Source organism: Panulirus ornatus, chromosome 28 (assembly GCF_036320965.1).
Source record: "Panulirus ornatus isolate Po-2019 chromosome 28, ASM3632096v1, whole genome shotgun sequence".
Classification (NCBI taxonomy): Eukaryota; Metazoa; Arthropoda; class Malacostraca; order Decapoda; family Palinuridae; genus Panulirus; species Panulirus ornatus.
The window spans coordinates 7,845,311-7,868,204 of record NC_092251.1 but is presented as its reverse complement, the minus strand read 5'-3'; the positions used below and the strand labels follow the sequence as shown (position 1 = coordinate 7,868,204).

Below are 22,894 nucleotides of genomic sequence, written 5' to 3'. Positions count from 1 at the left end.
GTTGGAGAGAAGATTGGAGACAGTTTTAGCCATAGACGTGGCGAAGAATGCTCTACAGAAAGATTGATTTTCTCCACTGTCTTGGAATACTGCTGGTTGGTAGGGAGCGTGCCACGGGCCTCTAGTGCAGTCCCGTTTTCTATTGACTGTGATTTGTGAGTAGGGGAAGGGGGAGCAGGGCAGGAAACTGGTAGGGGAGGAGGGGTGGACTTGGATTGCACCTGGGTCGTTAGAGTCCCGTCGAGACCGTAATCGCTATGTGGGGAGGAGGGGATATAGCTTCCTAACGATCGTTATCAGAATAATCAGAGGCCATGTATCGTACGAATTGATCTTGCATTTTGATGAATTCATGGTATATCGGCTTCAGTGAGGTTTCTTGTATGTACTTAATCCTTGGTCATTTGGCAACGAGACGTGGGATTACTCTTGATACAGCGAGGCTGAGGAAAGCTGGAATGCACGAGCAGAGAGAACTAAGCCTAAGTCTGAGTCAGGGGTGGGAGTTGGGATGGGCCCATCTCCGGGGCAACAAGAGAGGCGAGCATCCTCTGCAGTGTGGCTCCGGCAGGCGTCCCGCGCGTGTCCCGGCCCTGCGACCCCGGCCTACCACACACAAACACACACACACACACGCCAACTTGCCTACCTCTCGCGTGATTATCCGCTGTAATGCCTCGTCCTCGTGTACGAGACTCCAGTTCTCCTCGAGCTTCTGCCAGTGGTTTCATTTAGTTTCGTACAACTGACGGCAGATGCGGTTTACCGAAAGGCCAATCACACTCGTGACGACCGCTGTTTTATTCAGAAATCACACCTTCGTCACTGGACGTTCACCAGACGCTTGAGTGGATATGCCTGAACGTCAGCTTGACGAGGCGAAGGTCATCAAAGAAACAGTCGTCTTCGAAGGACCGGCAGATGACCCACTGAGGTTATCGTCAGCCTCGAAGGACCGGCAGATGACCCACTGAGGTTATCGTCAGCCTCGAAGGACCGGCAGATGACCCACTGAGGTTATCGTCAGCCTCGAAGGACCGGCAGATGACCCACTGAGGTTATCGTCAGCCTCGAAGGACCGGCAGATGACCCACTGAGGTAATCGTCAGCCTCGAAGGACCGGCAGATGACCCACTGAGGTTATCGTCAGCCTCGAAGGACCGGCAGATGACCCACTGAGGTTATCGTCATCTTCGAAGGAACGGTAGATGACCTAATGAGGTTATCGTCAGCCACGAAGGACCGGCAGATGACCCACTGAGGTTATCGTCAGCCACGAAGGACCGGTAGATGACCCACTGAGGTTATCGTAATTGACTCTGTTATCAGCCCATCACAAGCAAGACGATCAGAGTGAAGTAATAACGAAGCTCTAAACTTGTAGAATTAGCTGTCGGCGACACCCCCACTCCCTCCTGGGAGGCAGGCATGTCTCTCACGACGCAGGACACGCCCCTGGCCAGGCCTCCTTCGCCTCCTCCTCCTCCCCTTCCTGCTACAGGGAGATGATCCTGCAACGAAGGGAGGAGTAAGGCGCCCCCCTCCTCGACCGTCGGGAAGCGGACGATGCCCAGGCAGTGGAGGGAAGTGACGTGATCACGTCCACCCCAGCAGGCCAACATGACCGGAGACGTGGGCTGAAGTGGGAGGAGCGAGCCCTTCACGTCCAGGGCGGAAAAACATCAAGACATCTCACAAGTGTTCTCCTTTGATCTTAGTTTCCCTTTACAGACCGTCTTAGAAGCACCGTAAGCCTCCTTTCCCTTTCTCCCCCCACCTGCTTTGTCTTCCTCCTTTACTCCCTTCCTCTTGTCCTGTCCCTCCCCCTATTTTTACCATCTCTCTCTCCCCCTTCCTTGGTCACCTCTCCCTTTCCCTGAAACTCTGACTTCGGGGAAATGTCGCCAGATGCCAAGCAAAAGCAGCAGTGAGAAGTCATTTAAACACCCCCTGAGGCGTTCCAGCAGCACCCAGCCCGTCAAAACTCCGGGAGCCTCTCGAGTGTTTTACTCCTTCAGGTTATAAGTGGCTGGAAAAATATGACATTCTGATAAAAGTTCACGAGGCCGGACCAGCACATCCCAAAAGAACCCTTAGTCCGTCCTGCCCCAAGAGGCGGAGTGACTTAAACGGACGTTTGTGTGGATAGTCTTGTGTTGCACTTATCTCAAGGGGGTTCTTTGTGAACGTAGATTTCTGGGATGTGCCAATACTCAAGCACAGAACATCCGCCACTTCCACGATGAGTCCCTCCAATCCAGACTTAAATAGCCGTCGGCCACTGAGGACGAACAACAACAAGAGAACGTCGAAGGTCGAGTGAACGCCGTAGGTCCAGTGAACGTCGTAGGTCGAGTGAACGTCGTAGGTCGAGTGAACGTCGTAGGTCGATTAGGTCAGCCGGCCGGAAGATAATTATGGCCAGGATCACGAGAATATCATCGGAGGTGAGTACTCTTGAGTGTCTTGAGCATGGAACAACCTATTAGCTGACGTACACAAATAGATAAACAGATGAGACTCAATAGATATTAGGCTGAGGTGTTTACCCTGGGGATATCGTCTGTGTTAATAAGGCACAAAACTATCATATGTTACTGTTATCTGATGAAACTAGACGGTCATCTGTTCCTTTGCCTTGTGTATCCACTTCAATGTAATATAACTTGACCGTTGAAAAGTTTCTGTCGCTGGGAAACGTGCTTAGGTAAGCCGTCAGCAATAGTCTTGTTCGAGTAAGACCCTCCTGACGAAGGAGGCAGGGGGATGGAAAGGTTGAAAGACCTCTCAGACAATAACCGTAAGTGATCTTCTGCAGGGAAGACCCAGGAGGGAAAACTTGGGCGGTATTCTACGTCAATCGGGACTTTGCCTCACGCTCGGATGCAGATGCCTTCAATTTTATTCATCGTATTCCGTGTTTAGAGAGGACCAGCCCAGGCAGAAGATGGCCGATTTTTATAAACAAATGGCAAAAGTTTGTTCACTTTATGTTTCGTTGTCTAAAGCCTCCCTATTTGTACAAGCTGTCATATATATATATATATATATATATATATATATATATATATATATATATATATATATATATATAAGATGCTATTTAATTTAGATATTTGAAGTAGAATGTTCTTATGAATTGATACAATACATGGAAAGGAGAACAGCGTTGTCTAGAAACTTTCCGGCCCAAAGGAGCCCATTTTACCCTGCTCTCCATGAAGCGCAGCGTCATACATGAAGGTGAAATCACAATTTAGTGGAAGTTCATATAACTCTATTTAACATGTAATTTTCCCATGTTTCCCGTAGGCAATCCGCCTCATCAGGTGCCAATAATTCTTAAAGTTTTCAGATCCCAACACAACACCCCAACAGCCTCTCGCCTCTGCCATGGTAGACATCGCACTGGCCTGTCGGGCTGTGCTGGGATTTGAAAACTTTATGAATTATTGGCACCTGATGAGGTGGATTGCCTTCGGGAAACATTTGTGCCACGTGTATGGAAAAATTACATGATTAAATAGAATTATATGAACTACTGACCTGAGATTTCACCTTCATCGCGGACTAGGGTGATCAGTAATATACACACGAAGGGTAAATCGCACTGCAGTGGGAGTTCGGATGATAGAGAGTTCACAGCACACGACTTGTTTCGTGGAGAAAATCCTCCTCATTAGGTGTGAACACTTTACATAGTCTCCAATCCCAACACCATCACATCAAGGCTTGTACTTATATATCCTGTTCCCTCCATGGCATAGCCAGTAAGGGGAGAGCTGTCGTCAACTCTGACGCTGAGGGTAGACTCGTCACCATACCCCCCCACCAGGCTAGATATATCCATCAGGTCACAAGAGGGATGAGTGGGAGGTCATGGCTCAAGTCTTAGTGACCTGTGGAACGCCGTTGGTAAAGAGGTGGATGGTGACAATGCCCTCTTGGAAGTCTGGAACCTGACGATGCTCATTAAGTCATGGAGGCCACAGAATGGCTCCGTTGATGATGATGGGGGTTAAAACCTCTGGTGGAGTCGACGAAGACGAGAGCCACAGAGGGCTTAAAGTCCCTCCAGATTTCGGTGTATGAAGACAGGAGAATCCAACGAGATAATGGGTGGTGGAGAAGTTAGTCATATTACCAAAGAAACGAGTCTGGCGATGTATATATTCAAGTCCAGTCAAACACAAGGCTCTCACAGGGTAGACTGGGGACCCGGGTGATGGAGAATGGGTACACAAGGCTCTCATGGGGTAGACTGGGGACCCGGGTGATGGGGAATGGGTCGTAAATTCACTGAGACTCATCGCTTGTTCACGTCAGTGCCTGGTAGACGTATGGTCTTCGTATCAGAGTGGAGCTTTTTCACTGCCAAAAGCAGTGAAAATGTAGAGTTTCACAGGTAAATCAATAGGTGTATTGAAGCGCTTTACCCCGTGTGTGTGTGTGTGTGTGTGTGTGTGTGTGTGTGTGTGTGTGTGTGTGCGCGTAAGTGAATTTCGTTGCGCGTTTTCTGTTCTGATGTAATTCAAAGTACACTTCGGAACGTAATCTAGAACTATGTTTTCAAGTCACGATCAAATGTAAGCAAGTTTAAACACCTCACATGTAAACAGATAAACACAGCACCTTCCTCCTCCTCCTCCTCCTCCACCTGCTCCTGTCCTTCCTCCTCCTCTCTCCTCCACTCTCCACCATCATCACCCTCCTTCCTCCCGTTTTCTTCACATGCCGCCTCTGGCCCTACTAGTTTACCCTGACGAGTCCCGGCATCACGCCATACAACGTCATAATAGGAAGCTCCACTGGCGCGCAGGGGGGTCGGCTGGTCTCGACAAAATTAGGAATGTTGATACAGGTTGGAATCCCGGGATATATTGTTTGCTGTGCGATATAAACTTTCCCCCGCCGAATCTTTAACCCCCCCCGCTGGGGTCCAAACTTGCTGGTCCACAAATACTGCGTGACTCCACACACACACACACACACACACACTTCTGTAATATCTGTAATATCTGAATGCCTCAACTGTGTATCTTTCAGCCATATGGCTTTTCTACATCCAATTCACCGTTATTTATTCCTTATTCAATCCAGTACACTGTCATTTATTCATTATTCAATCCCGTACACCGTCATTTATTCATTATTCAATCCCGTACACCGTCATTTATTCATTATTCAGACAGACGTCACTCGTCATACTCTAAGCCATATGTGCACTTCAGTACACGTACGTACACGTGAGAGAATGTGTGATGGTATTATGTGGCCTTAAGCTGTGGTAGCATCAGGACCATATAGCTGATGGACCATATAGCTGATGATGTAAACCCCCAGGACTCCCTTTATGGGGCTTCTGCAGCTTCGAGGCTGTGCTCCATACAGGAGCAGGGTGAGGTGGGTTTCTCAAGGGTAGGATGGTCCTCGAGGGCGCTGTGTTCTGTCCGTCCACTAACATTTATATATATATATATATATATATATATATATATATATATATATATATATATATATATATATATATATATATATGTATATCAACTGACTGTTATATTCCTCTCTTGTGTCTCCCCTGATGATGTGATTATTACACGAAAGTGCACTTGGGAACTTTTCGTGTTTCATTTTCCCCGTGGACTCATAGGAATATATATATATATATATATATATATATATATATATATATATATATATATATATATATATATATATATATATATATATATATATTTTTTTTTTTTTTTTTTTTTTTCAAACTATTCGCCATTTCCCGCATTAGCGAGGTAGCGTTAAGAACAAAGGACTGGGCCTTTGAGGGAATACCCTCACCTGGCCCAATTCTCTGTTCCTTCTTTTGGAAAATTAAAAAAAAAAAAAAAAAAAAAATCCGAGAGGGGAGGATTTCCAGCCCCCCGCTCCCTCCCCTTTTAGTCGCCTTCTACGACACGCAGGGAATACATGGGAAGTATTCTTAATCCCCTATCCCCAGGGATAATATATATATATATATATATATATATATATATATATATATCATCGCCAGCGAATGAAAAGGATTATATATCTCATCGAGAAACTTCATTCCAAAGGAGTCCTATCATTTCCCTACGACTGATTGTAGCGCAGCCTTCTTGCTGCAGCAGCTCTGTAACGCGGATCGTGAGGATGTATGATTAAGAAAGAAAATTATAGAGTATATATACACGTATATAAAGAGGCCGTGAAAACTCTTAAGGGCACGGGAAGGTGTCGACCTCACAGTTCGGGCTGGCCAAAATCTGTCTGCGTCCTGAGGAAAGTATCGGAAACCGTTGAAGGTGAGAGCGGTGGGAGCAAGGGCGTGAAGGACCGTCTTTAGTCCTCCCTCCTTCATCCCTGACATTCGGTTGTCTAACTCAGCGGTGTTACTCTTTGACATTCATAGAGGGGTGTGACGGGTAGAGTAACAGTGAAGGAAAGATGGCTGGGTTTTTTATTTAATAGCTTCGCGAAACCGTCTTGTGTTGGTAGTTGTCCCATTTGCAGGGAAAGATATTTGAGGGAAAGGGAAAGTTTATATGTACAGGAGGGTTGAATTTCGCTGGGGTTTTGAGTCGAGGAGAGCACGCGTCGAATTCCCAGCGTCGCCGCTCAATCTAAAACTAGATGTGTGGAAATCACCCGCAGTGCAAATAGTGTGATGTGTGTGGGTGTGTGTGTGAGTTGTGGTGAGCACCACACTCTTGCCTTTGCCGCCACTGCTCTCGTCTTGCATAGGGTGATGATCAGGTAATACGAAGCCTCCAACACGAGTGAGTAGAATTCCTCGAAGTGGTATGGGTCGTCCTGATCTTAATATCCGATCCTGTTTCTTTTCCTCGCCGGGTGTGAGATTGTGGACCAATCGTCACAACTCGACAGACTCTGGTTCATGTATGCGTATAGCTGCCTTTTTCGGTGCCACCAGAACTCAATATCTAGATTCATCATAGGCCCACTGTATCATCGCATCCCACACTCATCATGATTCATTCATCTCATTGGCTCATCAGAATTTGACACTCATATACCCTGATTTCATCACCGTCTGATACATACTTGATCTCTTACTGTCAGTATGACCTCGCGTTCCAGCTAACCATCATCACATGTACACTCATATTCATCTTTTCGATTTGCTTGTTACACGACTGAATACTCTGTGTCACCGTCCTCCAAGTGATCAAATACCTCTTACTCACTCTCATCGTTTCCTCTGGTTGATCACTCGTGGCTCTAGTTAACACAGCCACGACCCTCGAGACTAGCATACAGACGACCTGCCTTCGTAACCTGTAGGAAAGTGTAGCTGTCAGGTGTATTCAAGAGGAAGATACACCCCACTTGGCATCTGTAGAATGTTGACGGCTGTTGAAGTAGACAGACGCCTTGAGGTAGGGCGTTAGAAAAACGCTCATTCTTTGCGATCCCGAAGGAGGAACTGACTGCCAGGTGGATGACACTGCGAATGGGAATGTAGGTTTATGAAGGAAACATCGAAGACGATCAATAAACAAAATGATCTTTGCCTTCCCCGACGAGTCACCCACAACAGCCGGTGGACATACAGGGCTTCCCAGGTGCCACCTCGCACTTTTCAGCTCTTCGCTGTTTGTTTTCATTTGTTTTAAGCTTAAAACATGAGGAAATTAGAGTCATTTTACGTGTCGTTTTGGCTGATCTCACGCTCATCCCAGCCAAGTAATGTGTCATCATCCGACGCTTGTGAGGGAGAGAGAGGAAGTAGGGTACGGGTCGAGACTTGCCGGCACTCCCAGCATACCTGCGTCTGTAAACCCTGTGCCCACCTGTGACATAGTTATCTCACCTCACTAGTGAAAAAAACATTGATTGATAACAATCGTCTGGGAAGAACATAGCAAATGTTACCTAGGTATATTCTATGGCACAAGAAGAAGGCACCTATGTAAAGGGAGAGATGGTGGAGCTTGTGGGAATTGTGGCAAGTGGTGGTAGCAATCGTAGAGGTGTGGATGTCGCAGTGTCTAGCCGTCTCCAGTGCTTCGAGGGGCTCACCAGTGCTCTGGGCTCCCACCTCGCGTCAACTCGCCCCTCTCCCACAACCCGTCGCTCCCTGCTTGGTGGGGTCCTTAGCGCTACTCGGGACTGATAAGACAGTTTTGTTTACCCCCGGGGAGAGAGGAGGGGATTAGACACTCCCCGACAGCCTCTCTGGTGTGGTAAGGGAATCGAGGACGACCAGCTTCGTGTGGAGATTAGTTCGTAGTGGTGTCGCGGGGTCGTGAAGCGGCAAGTGCTTCTGCCGTGCGTCAGCGAGACTTGGTGTGTTGTTCATGAGGCAGATTCTATCGTCCTTTTCACCGTTGATGCAAGACCTGACGGTATAAATGTCTCTGCCCCGAGTGGCATTAGTGGGGCTATGACTGTGACTCTTTCTAAGCTTGGAATTACGGATAGTGGAAGCCCTTGGCTCAAGGATACGAACAGTGTGAATAGCAAACCACCAACAGTGCCTTGACAGTGACGGAAGGTGGAGCTGAGAGAGGGACAAACACGTACCTTGTGACATCAGTTTGTGTTAGATAAGTGTGAGTAAATTTCCCTCATTCGTGGGTTTGTTTGGGTGGATGAACACCCACAAGCTGGGGGTCATCGAGTCTGTATGCTCGGTACGCACCAACACACATCACCAGCCACCTGCTGTAATAGCCTCAAAATGGTGCTTATGTACGCTTGTAGGTCTTGGCATTCAACAACCTGACAAAGCAGGGCGAGCTATACAGCCACTTGGCCTCAGTCTAATGTGTGAGGGAAGGAGAGTTAAGGAAATTACGTAAGGTGTATGGAAGGTACAGGTTGCTGAAGATGTAGTTAGGCATCTAACCCCACGGGCTGAATGTGCCACAAGAGCGTTAATGAGGGAAGGAAAAGTCAGTGGGATGGTTGTATAGCATGGTAGAGGGATTGGGTAACTGGCTCACAGCATTGGAGAGGTTTGTTACGAAGTCACCTCACTATACTAAGGAGGTTCGTTGACTGGTAACCTCACAGTAGTAGGGAGGCTCATTTTGTAGTAATTTTACAGAACTGGAGGGGTCAGTTATGTGGAAACCTCATAGCACTGGAGGGGTCAGTTATGTGGAAACCTCACAGTACTGGAGAGGTTTGTTATGTGGAAACCTCACGGCGCTGAAGAGGTTCGCTAAGGAGGAACCTCACAGCACTGGAGAAGCTCATTATATACTGATTTCACAGCAATGTCACAGCATCGGATAGGGCTGAAGTGCGACAACCTAACAGCAGTTTGACCTATTGTTGCCATGAAGTCAGAACACTGGTGAGGGCTGTTGTAAGATCAGACACAAACACTGGGGAGCCACAGGTATATAAAAGACTGGAGACGAACAGAACACTAGGGAGCCACAGGCATATAGGATGAGAGACGAACAGAACACAGGGGAGCCAGAGACATATAGGATGGGAGACGTGGACCAGTGGCATCAATTCGACGTGGCTTGCGTCTCGTTGGCCAGGACACGCTCTGTGTCACACACACACACACACACACACAGAGGACGGGCAGTTAGAGCTCAGGTTTGGATTACCGGGGAATGTCCCCCCAAATGGATGTTACAAGGGTGGTACTATTGCCTGGGATGTTCGATAATTACGACCACAGAATGATAGCCTTTTACCGCAATATGTTAAGCTGTTTGTGTGTACGTTTACGTTAAACTGTTTGTGTGTGCGGTTACGTTGAGATAAGCTGCGTGTGTGTACGTTTACGTTAAGATAAGCTGTTTGTGTGTACATTTACGTTAAGTTGTTTGTGTGTACGATTACTTTTAGATAAGCTGTATGTGTACGTTCACGTTAAGCTAAGCTGTTTATGTGTACGTTCACGTTAAGCTAAGCTGTTTGTGTGTACGTTCACGTTAAGCTAAGCTGTTTGTGTGTACGTTTAGAGGCCAGTGTGTCGTAGAAAATGTTAGTATTTAATGAGGAATGTTGATGGAATATCATGGGTAGAAGACACTGGTTAGAGAATCTGTCTTCATCAGATAACGCCGTCTTAGACCATCAGGCCTTCCATTATCTAGTTTACCCACACACCCTCATTATCTCCCGTCTCACTTTCCAGCCGCTCCCGACCTTCCCTCATAATCCCTCACACTTTACCTCCCTCTCCTTCCCTTGCCACTGTCTTCCCACTCCCTCCTCACACTTTACCTCCCTCTCCTTCCCTTGTCACTGTGCTCCCACTCCCTCCCCACACTTTATCTCCCTCTCCTTCCCTTGCCACTGTCCTCCCACTCCCTCCTCACACTTTACCTCCCTCTCCTTCCCTTGCCACTGTCCTCCTACTCCCTCCTCACACTTTACCTCCCTCTCCTTCCCTTGCCACTGTCTTCCCACTCCCTCCACACACTTTACCTCCCTCTCCTTCCCTTGCCACTGTCTTCCCACTCCCTCCTCACACTTTACCTCCCTCTCCTTCCCTTGCCACTGTCCTCCCACTCCCTCCTCACACTTTACCTCCCTCTCCTTCCCTTGCCACTGTGTTCCCACTCCCTCCTCACACTTACCTCCCTCTCCTTCCCTTGCCACTGTCCTCCTACTCCCTCCTCACACTTTACCTCCCTCTCCTTCCCTTGCCACTGTCTTCCCACTCCCTCCTCACACTTTACCTCCCTCTCCTTCCCTTGCCACTGTCCTCCCACTCCCTCCTCACACTTTACCTCCCTCTCCTTCCCTTGCCACTGTCCTCCCACTCCCTCCTCACACTTTACCTCCCTCTCCTTCCCTTGCCACTGTCCTCCCACTCCCTCCTCACACTTTACCTCCCTCTCCTTCCCTTGCCACTGTCCTCCCACTCCCTCCTCACACTTTACCTCCCTCTCCTTCCCTTGCCACTGTCCTCCCACTCCCTACTCACTTCCCTCCCTCACCAACCGTGGAGACTTTCAGCTTAAGGGAACGTTGGTTGTATTTCACTCTCTTTGAGTAATCTGTTGCGATTTTGTGATGGCGTGTGAGACGTGATCCACAATGTTGCTGTTTTGATTATTCACTGATAGTAATAACATCATTACAGTTGGTCTCAGTACTTTGTATCAATTTTGGTTTGTTACTATTATTATTATTGTCATTATTATTATCATTATCATCGTCATTATTATTATTATTACTATTATTATTATCATTATTATCATCATTATTATTATTATTATTATTATTATTATTGTTATTATTATTATAATGGGAATGATAGTAGTGATTATTCTTCTTATCTTTATCATAATTATTACATTATCAGTATCATTATCAGTGTTCTGAAGGGAATTGTTAACTCCTCTTTAACCCCTGCTCTCATAAACCTATCTCTTTATTCCTTCTTCCCATTAACCCTTTGCCTCTGACCTACACTTTTTTTCGTACGCTTCCTTCAATCTTTCCAGTCCTACCTCCTCCCCATCCCGTCAGAGTGACTGACCCTTCTCATCAGTCATGTCAGACTGCTAACTCACGGGAGCGTCTGTATGTAAACAGTGTCAGTAAAGTCATTCCTGACATAGGTCAGCAAAGTCAGTAAACAGTCTTTACTCTCAGCCAACTTACGCACGTCAGGATCGTCAGACGAGATACAGTAAAGTCAGCCAGTTAACACTCGGTAATCAAAGTCAGCAAGCAGTCGCTGCTTCACCTCCAGAATCCTAAAACTCTACTGTGGAGTCCCCTTAGGAGCGGTTCTTTCTCCAACCCTCTTCATCCTAACTACGTCAGCTCGTATGCACAGTCAGACGTCAGCAACTAAAGGATATGTCAGATACGTCAGCCAGCAAAGGGAATGCAGATCACGGAAATAACCGTGCTGACAAGCCCCCAAAGTTACGACAATTAGTTACGGGCTTTGTTTAAGCTGTCGCCAACTGTTTCAGTGACATGAATTTAATTGAGGCACAGGTAAATAACATATTCCATTTAGTTAGAGGGACAATGACCTACATAGAACCGTACACACGTGGCTCTGAACCAGTGGACCATATTTGATATTTTTCTGTACGATTTTTAGTAATCAAACCTAAGCAAGCTTAGGGTAAGTAATGTACACGTTTAAGTGATCTAGATACTTTTAGTACACGACCTCAGAAAATTTTCGTGATATCAAGACACACACACACACACACACACACACACACACACACACACACACACACACACCAGAATTAAGAGAGGTGATGTACAGCGAGGGGTCAGAGGCCATGAATTTCTCCTCCATGGAAGAGAGAAGAGTAAAAGGTGACTTGGTCACAGCCTTTTGATTTTTCCAGACCAGTTTGATGATGTCAAAAGTGAACAGATGTTTTCGAAAGATGTAAAACTAGACCACTTACAGACCAGGATACAAAATCAAGCAAGGTTGTATGGTAGGAGAGATGGTAGGAGAGTGTAGCTATGTCCCTTCCCATACTGGACAAATAGTAATCTGGTATTTACAAATGGTACAGGTTAGGGTCCCACTACCAACCACACACACCTCACCAGCACCAGGTTCCCAGGAGCAACACCTCGCAGACCCATCCACCAGTGTCACTCTCAATGGAAACATATCCTGGCTTGTCTCTCACATCAGTGTCATTCCATGTGGTTCCTGACGTCTAGTTTCACTTCGAAGTCGACAGTTGAACGTTTCACACAACGGGTTGTCCCGCTCATCCGATGTTATCAAGCCGTCCCGAACACGGTTTACGGGAATTTAGGTGTCATAATTGTGTTCTGTGTTACTCCTAACCTCAGTGTATTTAGGATCACTGACGTGTTTACAGATGTTCCAAACATGGTTTGTTTTGATACGTTTTTTTCTATGTAAATGTGTGGGTTTTTTACTTGTAATTTGTAGACGTGCTATACATATGATGTTCCATGTAATTGTTGTGCTTTGTACACGTGCTGTACATATGAGTTCCATGTAATTGTTGTGTTTTGTACACGTGCTGTACATATGATGTTCCATGTAATTGTTGTGCTTTGTACACGTGCTGAACATATGATGCTCCATGTAATTGTTGTGCTTTGTACACGTGCTGTACATATGAGTTCCATGTTATTGTTGTGCTTTGTACATGTAGTACATATGAGTTCCATGTTATTGTTGTGCTTTGTACACGTGCTGTACATATGAGTTCCATGTTATTGTTGTGCTTTGTACATGTAGTACATAGGTTTGGTTTCAAGATGTCCTTCCGTTACAGCGCGTTCATGGATGGTTCCGGCTGCTGACGGAGACGCTAGGCCGGAGGAAGCACTTCGCTGTCTCGTTCCTCAACGCCTCCCACGAAACCACACGTAAGTACCTGCCAGGTCTCCTGGCGTGACACGCATGCGCATACAGGTGCACATGTACAGAGACACTGACACATACATGTGTATGTTTCAGTGTACACATGTACAGAGACACTGACACATACATATGTATGTTTCAATGTACACATGTACAGAGACACTGACACATACATGTGTATGTTTCAGTGTACACATGTACAGAGACGCTGACACATACATATGTATGTTTCAGTGTATACATGTACAGAGACATTGATACATGTATGTGTCAGTGTACACATGCACAGAGACATTGACACATATGTATACATCAGTGTATGCATGCACAGATACACTGATACATACATATGTATAAGTGTACATATGCACAGATGCAGTGACACGTACATATGTATATGTAAGTGTATGGAATGCTTTGTCTCAGAAGTGAGACAAGCGTTCGTAAGAGCCAATAAAGGTCTGATAATATGAAGGGTTCCAGTCTTATAAAAATGGGCTCTTGTGAAATCGCATCCTCATAGAGACAGAGGAGGGGTCATGGAGATTACAAGTTCATAAGGTTAAAGGAGTTCCGTCGGTATGATATAGATCTGTGTTATAAAAAAGATTCTTTGAGATGTGGCCGGTACAGTGGAGGACTTGGTGCGTCTGAAATTTTAGCTGCAAATTAAGAAGGGAAGGTTGATTGGGGAGAGAGAGAGAGAGAGAGAGAGAGAGAGAGAGAGAGAGAGAGAGAGAGAGAGAGAGAGAGAGAGAGAGAGACAGACAGACAGACAGACAGACTGACAGACTGTGAAGTAAATGATGTTAAAAAATGAGCTTGAGATGTACTCTTGAGGACACATACGCCTCCATTTAAAAGCCATGAGAGCGTAGGGAAGGAGAACATTAAGATATGAGCGGACGAATCGGAAGACTTTCATAAGACCCTATGGACAAGTCAGATGAACCAAAACTTGTCCATAAATACATCGAGGGTAAATTGCGGAGGAAAGAGCTGTAGAGGATAAACTAACGGTATGCAGTGAAGTGTTTTCAAAGTGGAAGACACTATAGTCCCAACGCCAGTGAGATGGAGTGGGGAAAGAGGTCTTTGAAAGCATTACAGTATGTGTCTAAAAGAGACATTTGCAGACTACTGAGGGGCCTTGGACACATATAAATGATTAATGGTACTCGTGGAATATTTCATAGTGAAGTGGAGGAATGTATTCTGCCATGGGAATGGTTGATGGCATGCGGTCGTGCCTGTCTTTTAAGAAAGGAGACGAGGGAATTGCGCTGAACTACACCCCAGTCTCTATGACGAATATGGTTCTCAAAACACTGGAAAAAAAAGGATGATCAGAGAGCAAAATGGATGATGACTCCTTGCAGAGGAATAGATATCTAAGTGGAAAACAACACAGACTCAGGAGAAGGAGTAAGGCGGTCAGGTGCCACAAATCTCTAAGACTAGATGGAAGAGAGCTGAATTACGCTGAAAGGTTAGGGGGGTCATAAATTGCCAACCTCGCAAAAGAGAAGAGCTAGGAGTGACCTGATCACAGACTGGATCACACTACCTTTCATGTTTGCAAACCAGATTGATGGTGTCAGTTGTGAATAGATCTTCGATAGATGGGAAGGATAGAAGAGCCATGGGCCCTTAGAAGAGATGAACCAAGAAACTCGTTCGAAGGGATATAAGGAAGGGAAGGAGGGAGACAAGTGATGCAACCGTGAATAGTCAGAGTGTACAAAGAATTAAAGAGGGTGCACGATAAAGTTGTGAAGATGGGTTCCTACGAGAGTAGAACTCTCTCTCTCTCTCTCTCTCTCTCTCTCTCTCTCTCTCTCTCTCTCTCTCTCTCTCTCTCTCTCTCTCTCTCTCTGATGGGTTCCTTACGAGAGTAGAACTCTCTCTCTCTCTCTCTCTCTCTCTCTCTCTCTCTCTCTCTCTCTCTCTCTCTCTCTCTCTCTCTCATCCAAAGGGGGGAGGGGGAAGCTGTGGGCTAGATCACCCATATACCGTCGTTACTCACATTCATAACTCACCCTCTCCCTCTTGGATAGCTGGCGCCCTAACGTCACGATTAGTGGTGGTATCGGGAGATGGTGCTCTGGTAGCGGAGGGGGAGGATGTGGGGTTCATTGATGAAGGCGGAGGGTTAAGTGATCGAGGAGGAGGGAGGAGTGGCACTCGTAGGGGGGAGGAAGGGGAATGCACAGGTTGAGTGAGACGGTCGTTGGTAGCGCTAGAGAAGATGGGGGATAATGTTGGACTGCGGTAATGGTATAGTGATGGGGTATGGTGATGGGGGCGTAGTGGTGATGGGCGCTGGTGCTAGTGGTGCTGATGATGGAGTGTGGTTGTGATAGCACAGGTAGTGTTTGTTGTGGTGATGGTGGTAGTATTGGTGATGGGGCGTGCTGGAGATGGAGGAGGCCTAGAGGTGCTAGGGCTGGTGATGGGGTCATGGAAGCGCTAGTGATGGTGATGGGTACGGAGATTTCTGATTCTAGTTGTTGTTGCTGTTGCTGTCATCGTGGCTATGAGGGAATGCTATGATAGGTGTACTTATATAGTGTCGAAATGATGATAAGGTTCATGGTGAAATAGGGGGGACGACGTATGCGACACGAAGGCCACGGTAGCAGACGAGCTGATGCGGCTGGTGGTGGTGGGGTGGTGAGGGGAGGGGAGGAGAAAGGTCAACCGGAAGCCGTGGAGTGAGGCAGGTTCCCGCTGCGGTGTCGTGACCCTGTCAGCGACCTTGGCCGGTGTCCGGGCTGGACTGTTTCTGTCGCTGGACGTTTCGGTCGCCGGCTGTGTTGATTACTTGGCCGCGTTGATCATTGGCTGTGTTGCGCGCCGGCTGTGTTGCGCGTCGGCTGTGTTGAGCGCTGCCTGTGTTAGTCGCTGGTTGTGTTGATGATTACCGGCAGTGTTGTTTGTTGGCTGCGTTGAACGCTGGCGGTGTTGATGATTGGCCCACGATAGACGCGCCTCTTCCTCATCGATACAGTCTCCTCCTCCACTTATTTTTCCTCCTCCCCCTTCCCTTTTAGGTAACGTTCAAATCCCCTCCTGCCTGAACCCGGGAGAGGGCGGGCCTCTTGCCCCTCACGTGAACAAAGATATGACCCGGGGTTATTAGTTCATTAGGAGCGACTGCATGTGGGAATAGCATTTATGAGTGGAACATTGTATAGTGTCAGGCTTCAGGGAAACCTCACATGGAGGGTGTGTGTGTGTGTGTGTGTGTGTGTGTGTGTGTGTGTGTGTGTGTGTGACAGATGTAGGGATATATACGCCTAAGGGGAGGTGTTACATGTCACGTTTTACACATCATATACACAACACTCAACATATCCACCTTACGTGCGCCCGTGATGGCACACTGGAGAATGAGCTGTCTCTGTGAAGGGTTAGTGCAAGGCTTAGGTTTGGTGAACCTTCACACACACACACACACACACACACACGCGCGCATATGTACACTATGCCCTCCTGTGTTCATGTACACCCAGGTGATGTACGTAACCTCTGCTCTCCTCTAATGCGCTCATCCCTACACTAATGGTAGGGTTAGAAGTCAGTCTTGTGAGGTTCTTAATCAGCTTCTCATTATTCTAAGTATTAAGTAGTTTGACAGCATTTTTTAAGTGTGGCATATATGTTTTCCTACACTTAGATGTGAAAATTACCTGTTGTGTTTTCTGTAGATGTGAAGATAATGCGACAGTGCTCGAGCTAAATCTGTGTTTGGTAGATTACGACAACATATTCCCATTCCAGCCCCACAATCCAAGGTCATTCCCATTCCTGCTCCACCCTCTAAGAGTCACGTCCTAGCGGTACGTTGTTCCCAGTTCCAATGCGGGAATATTTTTTTACGTCGCTTTCCAATTTGCAATCCAGCTCGGGGACACCTGCCGTCCTGTGTCTGGCATCAGACGTCGCTCAGGCCCCAGGCTCCTGTGAATATTTGAGAGGAAAACCTTCACGGTATGTACTTGAGATTCCGGCAGGATACTGTGGTAAATATTAAGCATTGCGGAATTTTGCCCTGAGACCATAGTGGTCGAAAAACAGAAGAGATTACATGCTTGCCTCCTCCTCCCCCTCTCTCTCTCTGTGGGCGAGTTGAATATTGAGTTAGATATGAGATCGTAGGACTCTGTCTCAGACAACACGATTCTTTGAGTGTTCGTCCGGTAAATAGAACATTTATGGAATCATGGAGATTAAAGAAAAAAAAAGATTTGTATCCGGAGCGTTCGAAGCAAACGAGAAATCAGAATGCCATAATGTTGGTTCCTCGCGACAATCAGATCTGCCTACGGTAATCAGACCTACCGGCAAATAAGATCAGAACACCTAACGGCGAAGGGAAATGCCTTCTAGTTCCCCATGACCAGGAGGCAAGGAGACCGCAGTGAGGATCCTGGCAGCCCTTGGAAACCAGAACAACGTAATTAAGGAGGATCCAGGAGATCAGAACGCAACAATTCGAGCCTGTCTGTCGCACCTAGCTAGCCTAAGTGTGATGGGCTGCCTGTCAGCTTTACGGAGATGTGTGTGTGTGTATAATGACCTATTTGCCCAGCCCCTCATCTCTCGTGTGTGCGTCTGTGTGCGGGATGGGGCCCAGGCGGGGAGCTGCCGGTGCGTGTGCAGGATGCGGCAAGGGAGGGACGTGGGTCGAGCGAAAGTGTGTACCAGAGTGTGTGTGTGTGTGTGTGTGTGTGTGTACGGTATGTGGCAGGGGGGGCCGGGTTACCAGCCCAGAGAAGGGGGAGGCCCTGTTGACGGCCTGCCAAGTTGAGGGTCGAACTGGGGAGAGAGAGGAGTTCTCGACCCACTAGCTATGAGGATGGCAGAGGAGGGAACTGAAAGGTTAATGGAGGAGGAGCGTGTTGTGTCGAGGGACTTTGTGTTGTGAGGACATACGGATACATCCAATGGAGGGAAAAGGATCTGATGCGGTGACAGGGGTTCCTATTGCGTAGAGAGGAAAAGGTGTTAATTAGTGAGGAGAAAAGAGGAAGGTACTTGTGGGGAGGGTAAAGTGGTCGTGTTCTGGAGATAGGGGAAGGCATATACGTGTTATGAGGAGGAGAGAGAGTTTAAGGGGAGTAGAGAACTGGGTTTCATCCTGCGGACATGAGGTCACTTGTGAGTTTCTGTCTTCGTGGTCATCAGGGGTGCGTGTCAGTCCATGTGTGCTCCACATATACCACCCTCCTTCCTCTTTCTATAATTAAGTACAGCTCCTCCACCCGTACAATTAAGACTCTTTCCCCTCCCTCCTACCAACAGGTCCTCTCCTTACACTCTCACAGCAGTGCCCTCGGGTAAGTCAGGTACTCTCCTTTCATTAGGCGTAAGGGGGTTTGTCCTCCGTCGGAATCTGACGATGCCTCGGTGCCTCTGGCGTCGTATCATTCTCCTCGGTCACTTCTTCTTGTCTCCCCTGTTTCTCTCTTTCGTCAGTCTCTCCAGTATTCTGATCACTGTCTCTGTTCACAGCGTCTCTCATGAACGTCCACCTACAGCCTGTCTTCCTCTCTGTTACCCCAGACTCCTCTTTTCTACCTCTGTTTTACATTTAATGTCTTCTCTTCCTTCTCTTTCTTCTTCCATATGTCCCACGTTTCACATTTTCGGTGTTTCTCATGTTCTTTGACTTCTTCCCCTATTCTGTGGGCCTAATGCTCGAGACATCTTCCCGACAATGTCCTCGTCTGTAAGGGATAATACCCTATATCTTTAACAAAGTAGTACCCCTCTTAAGACACAATGGTCCTTAGATCCCTCTCGGTGTACATTATTTTCCGTCTTAATACCCAAGGAAAGATGGACATAAGAGACATGAACTAAGAGAGTTGATACTCAGTTGTTCTTAGCCTCGGGCCACGGACCAAAGAGACTTGTGAAGAGACTTAGTTTTTCCCACTGCCATCCACCCTTGAGCCGTGTTCGTATACGGTGTTGAGGCACAATGGCTTCCTCGAGGACCTCCTGCCGTGTGAGACGTATGTGACACAGGATTAATCTTTTTTCATTCGGTGGGACGAGGTAACCCGATACACAATGATGGGATCATTGCTTATTTCCTTGGCTTTGTGATGGCTGACCCGCCTCTTCTCTTCCCCCTGGTATATATTGGAGATAAATGTGCTGCTTGAACAAACGCCTGCTCAGTGACCTCTCCTTCAACACCCTCACTTATGCACGTAGGGGACTCTGGCGTCTTTTTCCTCTGTATATCCGTCCGTATGATCCTGTCATACTGTCATCCAGTTATAATCATCTAATGCCCATTCTCATATCATGGGAGAGGCTTCCCCAGCAGACTGTCGCCAGACTGTCCCACCTCGACACAGGTGTCTCACACTCATCACATTCACACTCGTCAATCTAATGGGAGGAGTAGTTTTTTTCTTTCGTTATCTGGACCTAAAAGTAGTTTCTCTCTCTCTCTCTCTCTCTCTCTCTCTCTCTCTCTCTCTCTCTCTCTCTCTCTCTCTCTCTCTCTCTCTCTCTCTCTGCCAGTGGCTATCAGGGTCCCGGCGGGCTCAAGACTGACCCAGTTCATGATGCGCCCCACCCGCCACCGCCTCGGCCCTACACCAACCTGTCACACACTCACACACACAATCCACTTATCACATGACTCGCTCCTTCCGCGTTGGTGAACCTTCTGGTTTGTCTTGCCTACTTGGGCGCTGCTGTGTTGTGTTGTTTGTCCACAGTGGGTTATAATGTTCGTACAGACTTCGACCCTTTTTAACTAAGGTTTGCGAACTCCTCTGTCGTGTTATAGGGCAGGGAGACCCAGGTATTGTGGATCCTATTAGCTATCAAGAGTGCTAGTGCTGGGGAGGTACGTACTCCCCGTGGGTGAGGAGGGAGCTGTGGTGGACGGAGGTGCTCACACTCCCATCACAAGTGCAGTCTACGACCTACCGCCCTCACCCACACTAGTAAAGCTCAACCACACACATACGTCCCGGCCACTGTGGTTCACAGAAACATTGTTACTGCTACTACTACTACTACTACTACTACTACTACAACTACTACTACTACTACTACTACTACTACTACTACTACTACAATTACTGATATTAATACAGGTACTACTGTTGCTAGTGCTGGTGATATCATAGTCACTATACAGTGATAAAACATTCCAACGCTGTCACTACAGAACATCATCACTGAATCACTACCATCACCATTACCACGAACACTATTCCTATGGCAACCACTGCTATATCTCCCTTTAATTACTATGGCTGTGCTTCTTTAGCCATCACTGCTACGAACACTAGTCCTATGACAACCACTGCTATAACTCCCTTTAATTACTATGGCTGTGCTACAGCCATCACTGCTACGAACACTAGTCCTATGACAACCACTGCTATAACTCCCTTTAATCACTATGGCTCTGCTTTAGCCATACAACTACTACGTGGAGTGGACCAGGTTCTACTCCACTAGCAAGCCAGATATGCTACCACTCTCCCTTACTACTCTTCCACCTGTGTACAAACCACTTCTAGGATAGAACCCCCCAGCTGTATCAGACAGTGTTTCCACACACACACACACACACACACACACACACACACACACACACACTGTAATATCTGTAATACCTCTGGTGTGTGTGTTTTTTCGGCCGAATAGCTGACTATATTCAATAAACCGTTATTTATTTATTGCGCACACACACGTACACACATGCAAGAGACGGGGTAACACGAGTGTGAAACTCTCTCCCAGTAACGCACAGCTATTGATCGCGAACAGAGTAAACATATACACAAACAAATAGGAGAAAAATACGTCTTTAAACGCTAAAAATCAAATCCCTTATTAACCACATACACAAACAAATAGAAAAAAAAAAGATGTCTTCTAACGCTAAAATCAAATCCCTTATTAAACATATACACAAACAAATAGAAAAAAAATTTCTTTTAACGCTAAAATCAAATCCCTTGTTAACCACATACACAAACAAATAGAAAAAAAAATCTTTTAACGCTAAAATCAAATCCCTTATTCAGGTGGTGTTTTCATTAGTTCCCATTTTCTTCAACGATGAAATTTAATATGTAAATCTCACAGTTGAGAGACAGACTCGTGTGGATATCTCACCACTCACAGCTCGCCGGGCCTCTCGCTCTTTCTCAGATTTTTTTCTGTTTTCCCATTTTCCCCCCATCAAATATTCATCACAAAAACAGTCCTCTTGTGTAAATCCTACCCCCAGAAAAAGGCCCAGCTGATTCACTCCACCCCCGACCGAGTTGCTTGTCATGCAGAGGCTGTGGCTATTTTTAAAACAGAATCAAAGACTTACTCTCCCTTGAGTTTTCAAGTGCTTTCTCATTTCCTTTTTCTCATTTTTTTTTTTTACGATGGTGTTGGAGAGTGACCTCAGGCAGTCGGAGGGACGGGGAGGGGAGGAGAGAGGAGGTGAGAGAGAATAGAGACGCAAGGGAAAAGGAGGGAGGGAGGGAGAAGTAAAGGAGGGAAAGAAAGTAAAGGGAAAGAACGTGAGAGAGTGAAAGGGAGGTGGATGATAGAAAGGGGAAAGGGAAGAAAAGTGATGAAAGGTAGAAGACGAACGAGGAGTTGATAAAACACAAGAGAGTTTATTATTGAAACCCGATTATCACTTAATGATACGTACACCCAACCAAAAAACTATCCTTACATTTTTGTGTGAGACAATATGACAAAAAGGACGAAAGATTTTGACAAATGCTCTAAAGTCTTCCCTTACGCTGGAAGCCCTACATCCTTTATACATATTTATCGAACTACGTAAAAGAACGTAAAGAATGTAGAGTATACCGTTTTCAAACAGATATAACGCGTTTTGTTCTAAATGTTATTTCGAAATTATTATACGTAACAGCAACCATAGCTATTAAGAAATGCGTCTCGTATCAACGCTGACCAACCCGTACGAGACGACGGCAATAGTTGTGTTCAATTTGAAAATCCATCGGACCCAAGCGTAACGATACTTTATTTGTCGGGTGTACATACCTTCTCCTGTATGCGACGGTGTACACAGGGGCGAGACTTCTGTATGTTCTATACCCCGTATGATATACATATATCGTGTGTATATTACAGGGTGTATGAAGTTAGATGCCCATCGTTGCTGTGTGGGTGTAGTGACAGTGTTTTCTCCAAGCTGTAGTAGGATAAGGAGATTATGGGTATACATACACCTTGAAATCATACACACCTAAGTATGATGGGGAGTACAGACTTGAGCGATGTTTCTGTATGGTGATGCTGGCCAAGGAGGAGGAGGAGGAGGAAGGGCGTATCTGTGATACTTGTCTCTAAGCTTTGCGGAAATGTGCAGTTAAAGATTTTAAATGTATGAGTCGTGAAATGGTTTGCGGGAGTTTGGTTTAGAGATTTTACATCTTGAGGCTAAGGGAACGTGGGATGCTGCATTACCCTCTCTCTCTCTCTCTCTCTCTCTCTCTCTCTCTCTCTCTCTCATCCCCACTCTCACTG

At 46.6% G+C, this 22,894-nt stretch overlaps 1 protein-coding gene across 2 annotated transcripts in view; it reads left to right on the top strand.

Annotated features, from left to right (window-relative positions):
* The window catches only part of LOC139757815 (uncharacterized), a 207,966-nt gene that overhangs the window by 29,828 nt on the left and 155,244 nt on the right, over positions 1-22,894 (top strand). For both annotated transcript variants that reach the window (XM_071678682.1, XM_071678683.1), the window contains exon 6: positions 13,260-13,353. In XM_071678682.1, the coding sequence (XP_071534783.1) occupies positions 13,260-13,353 (94 nt within the window). The remainder of the gene's footprint in view (positions 1-13,259; positions 13,354-22,894) is intronic.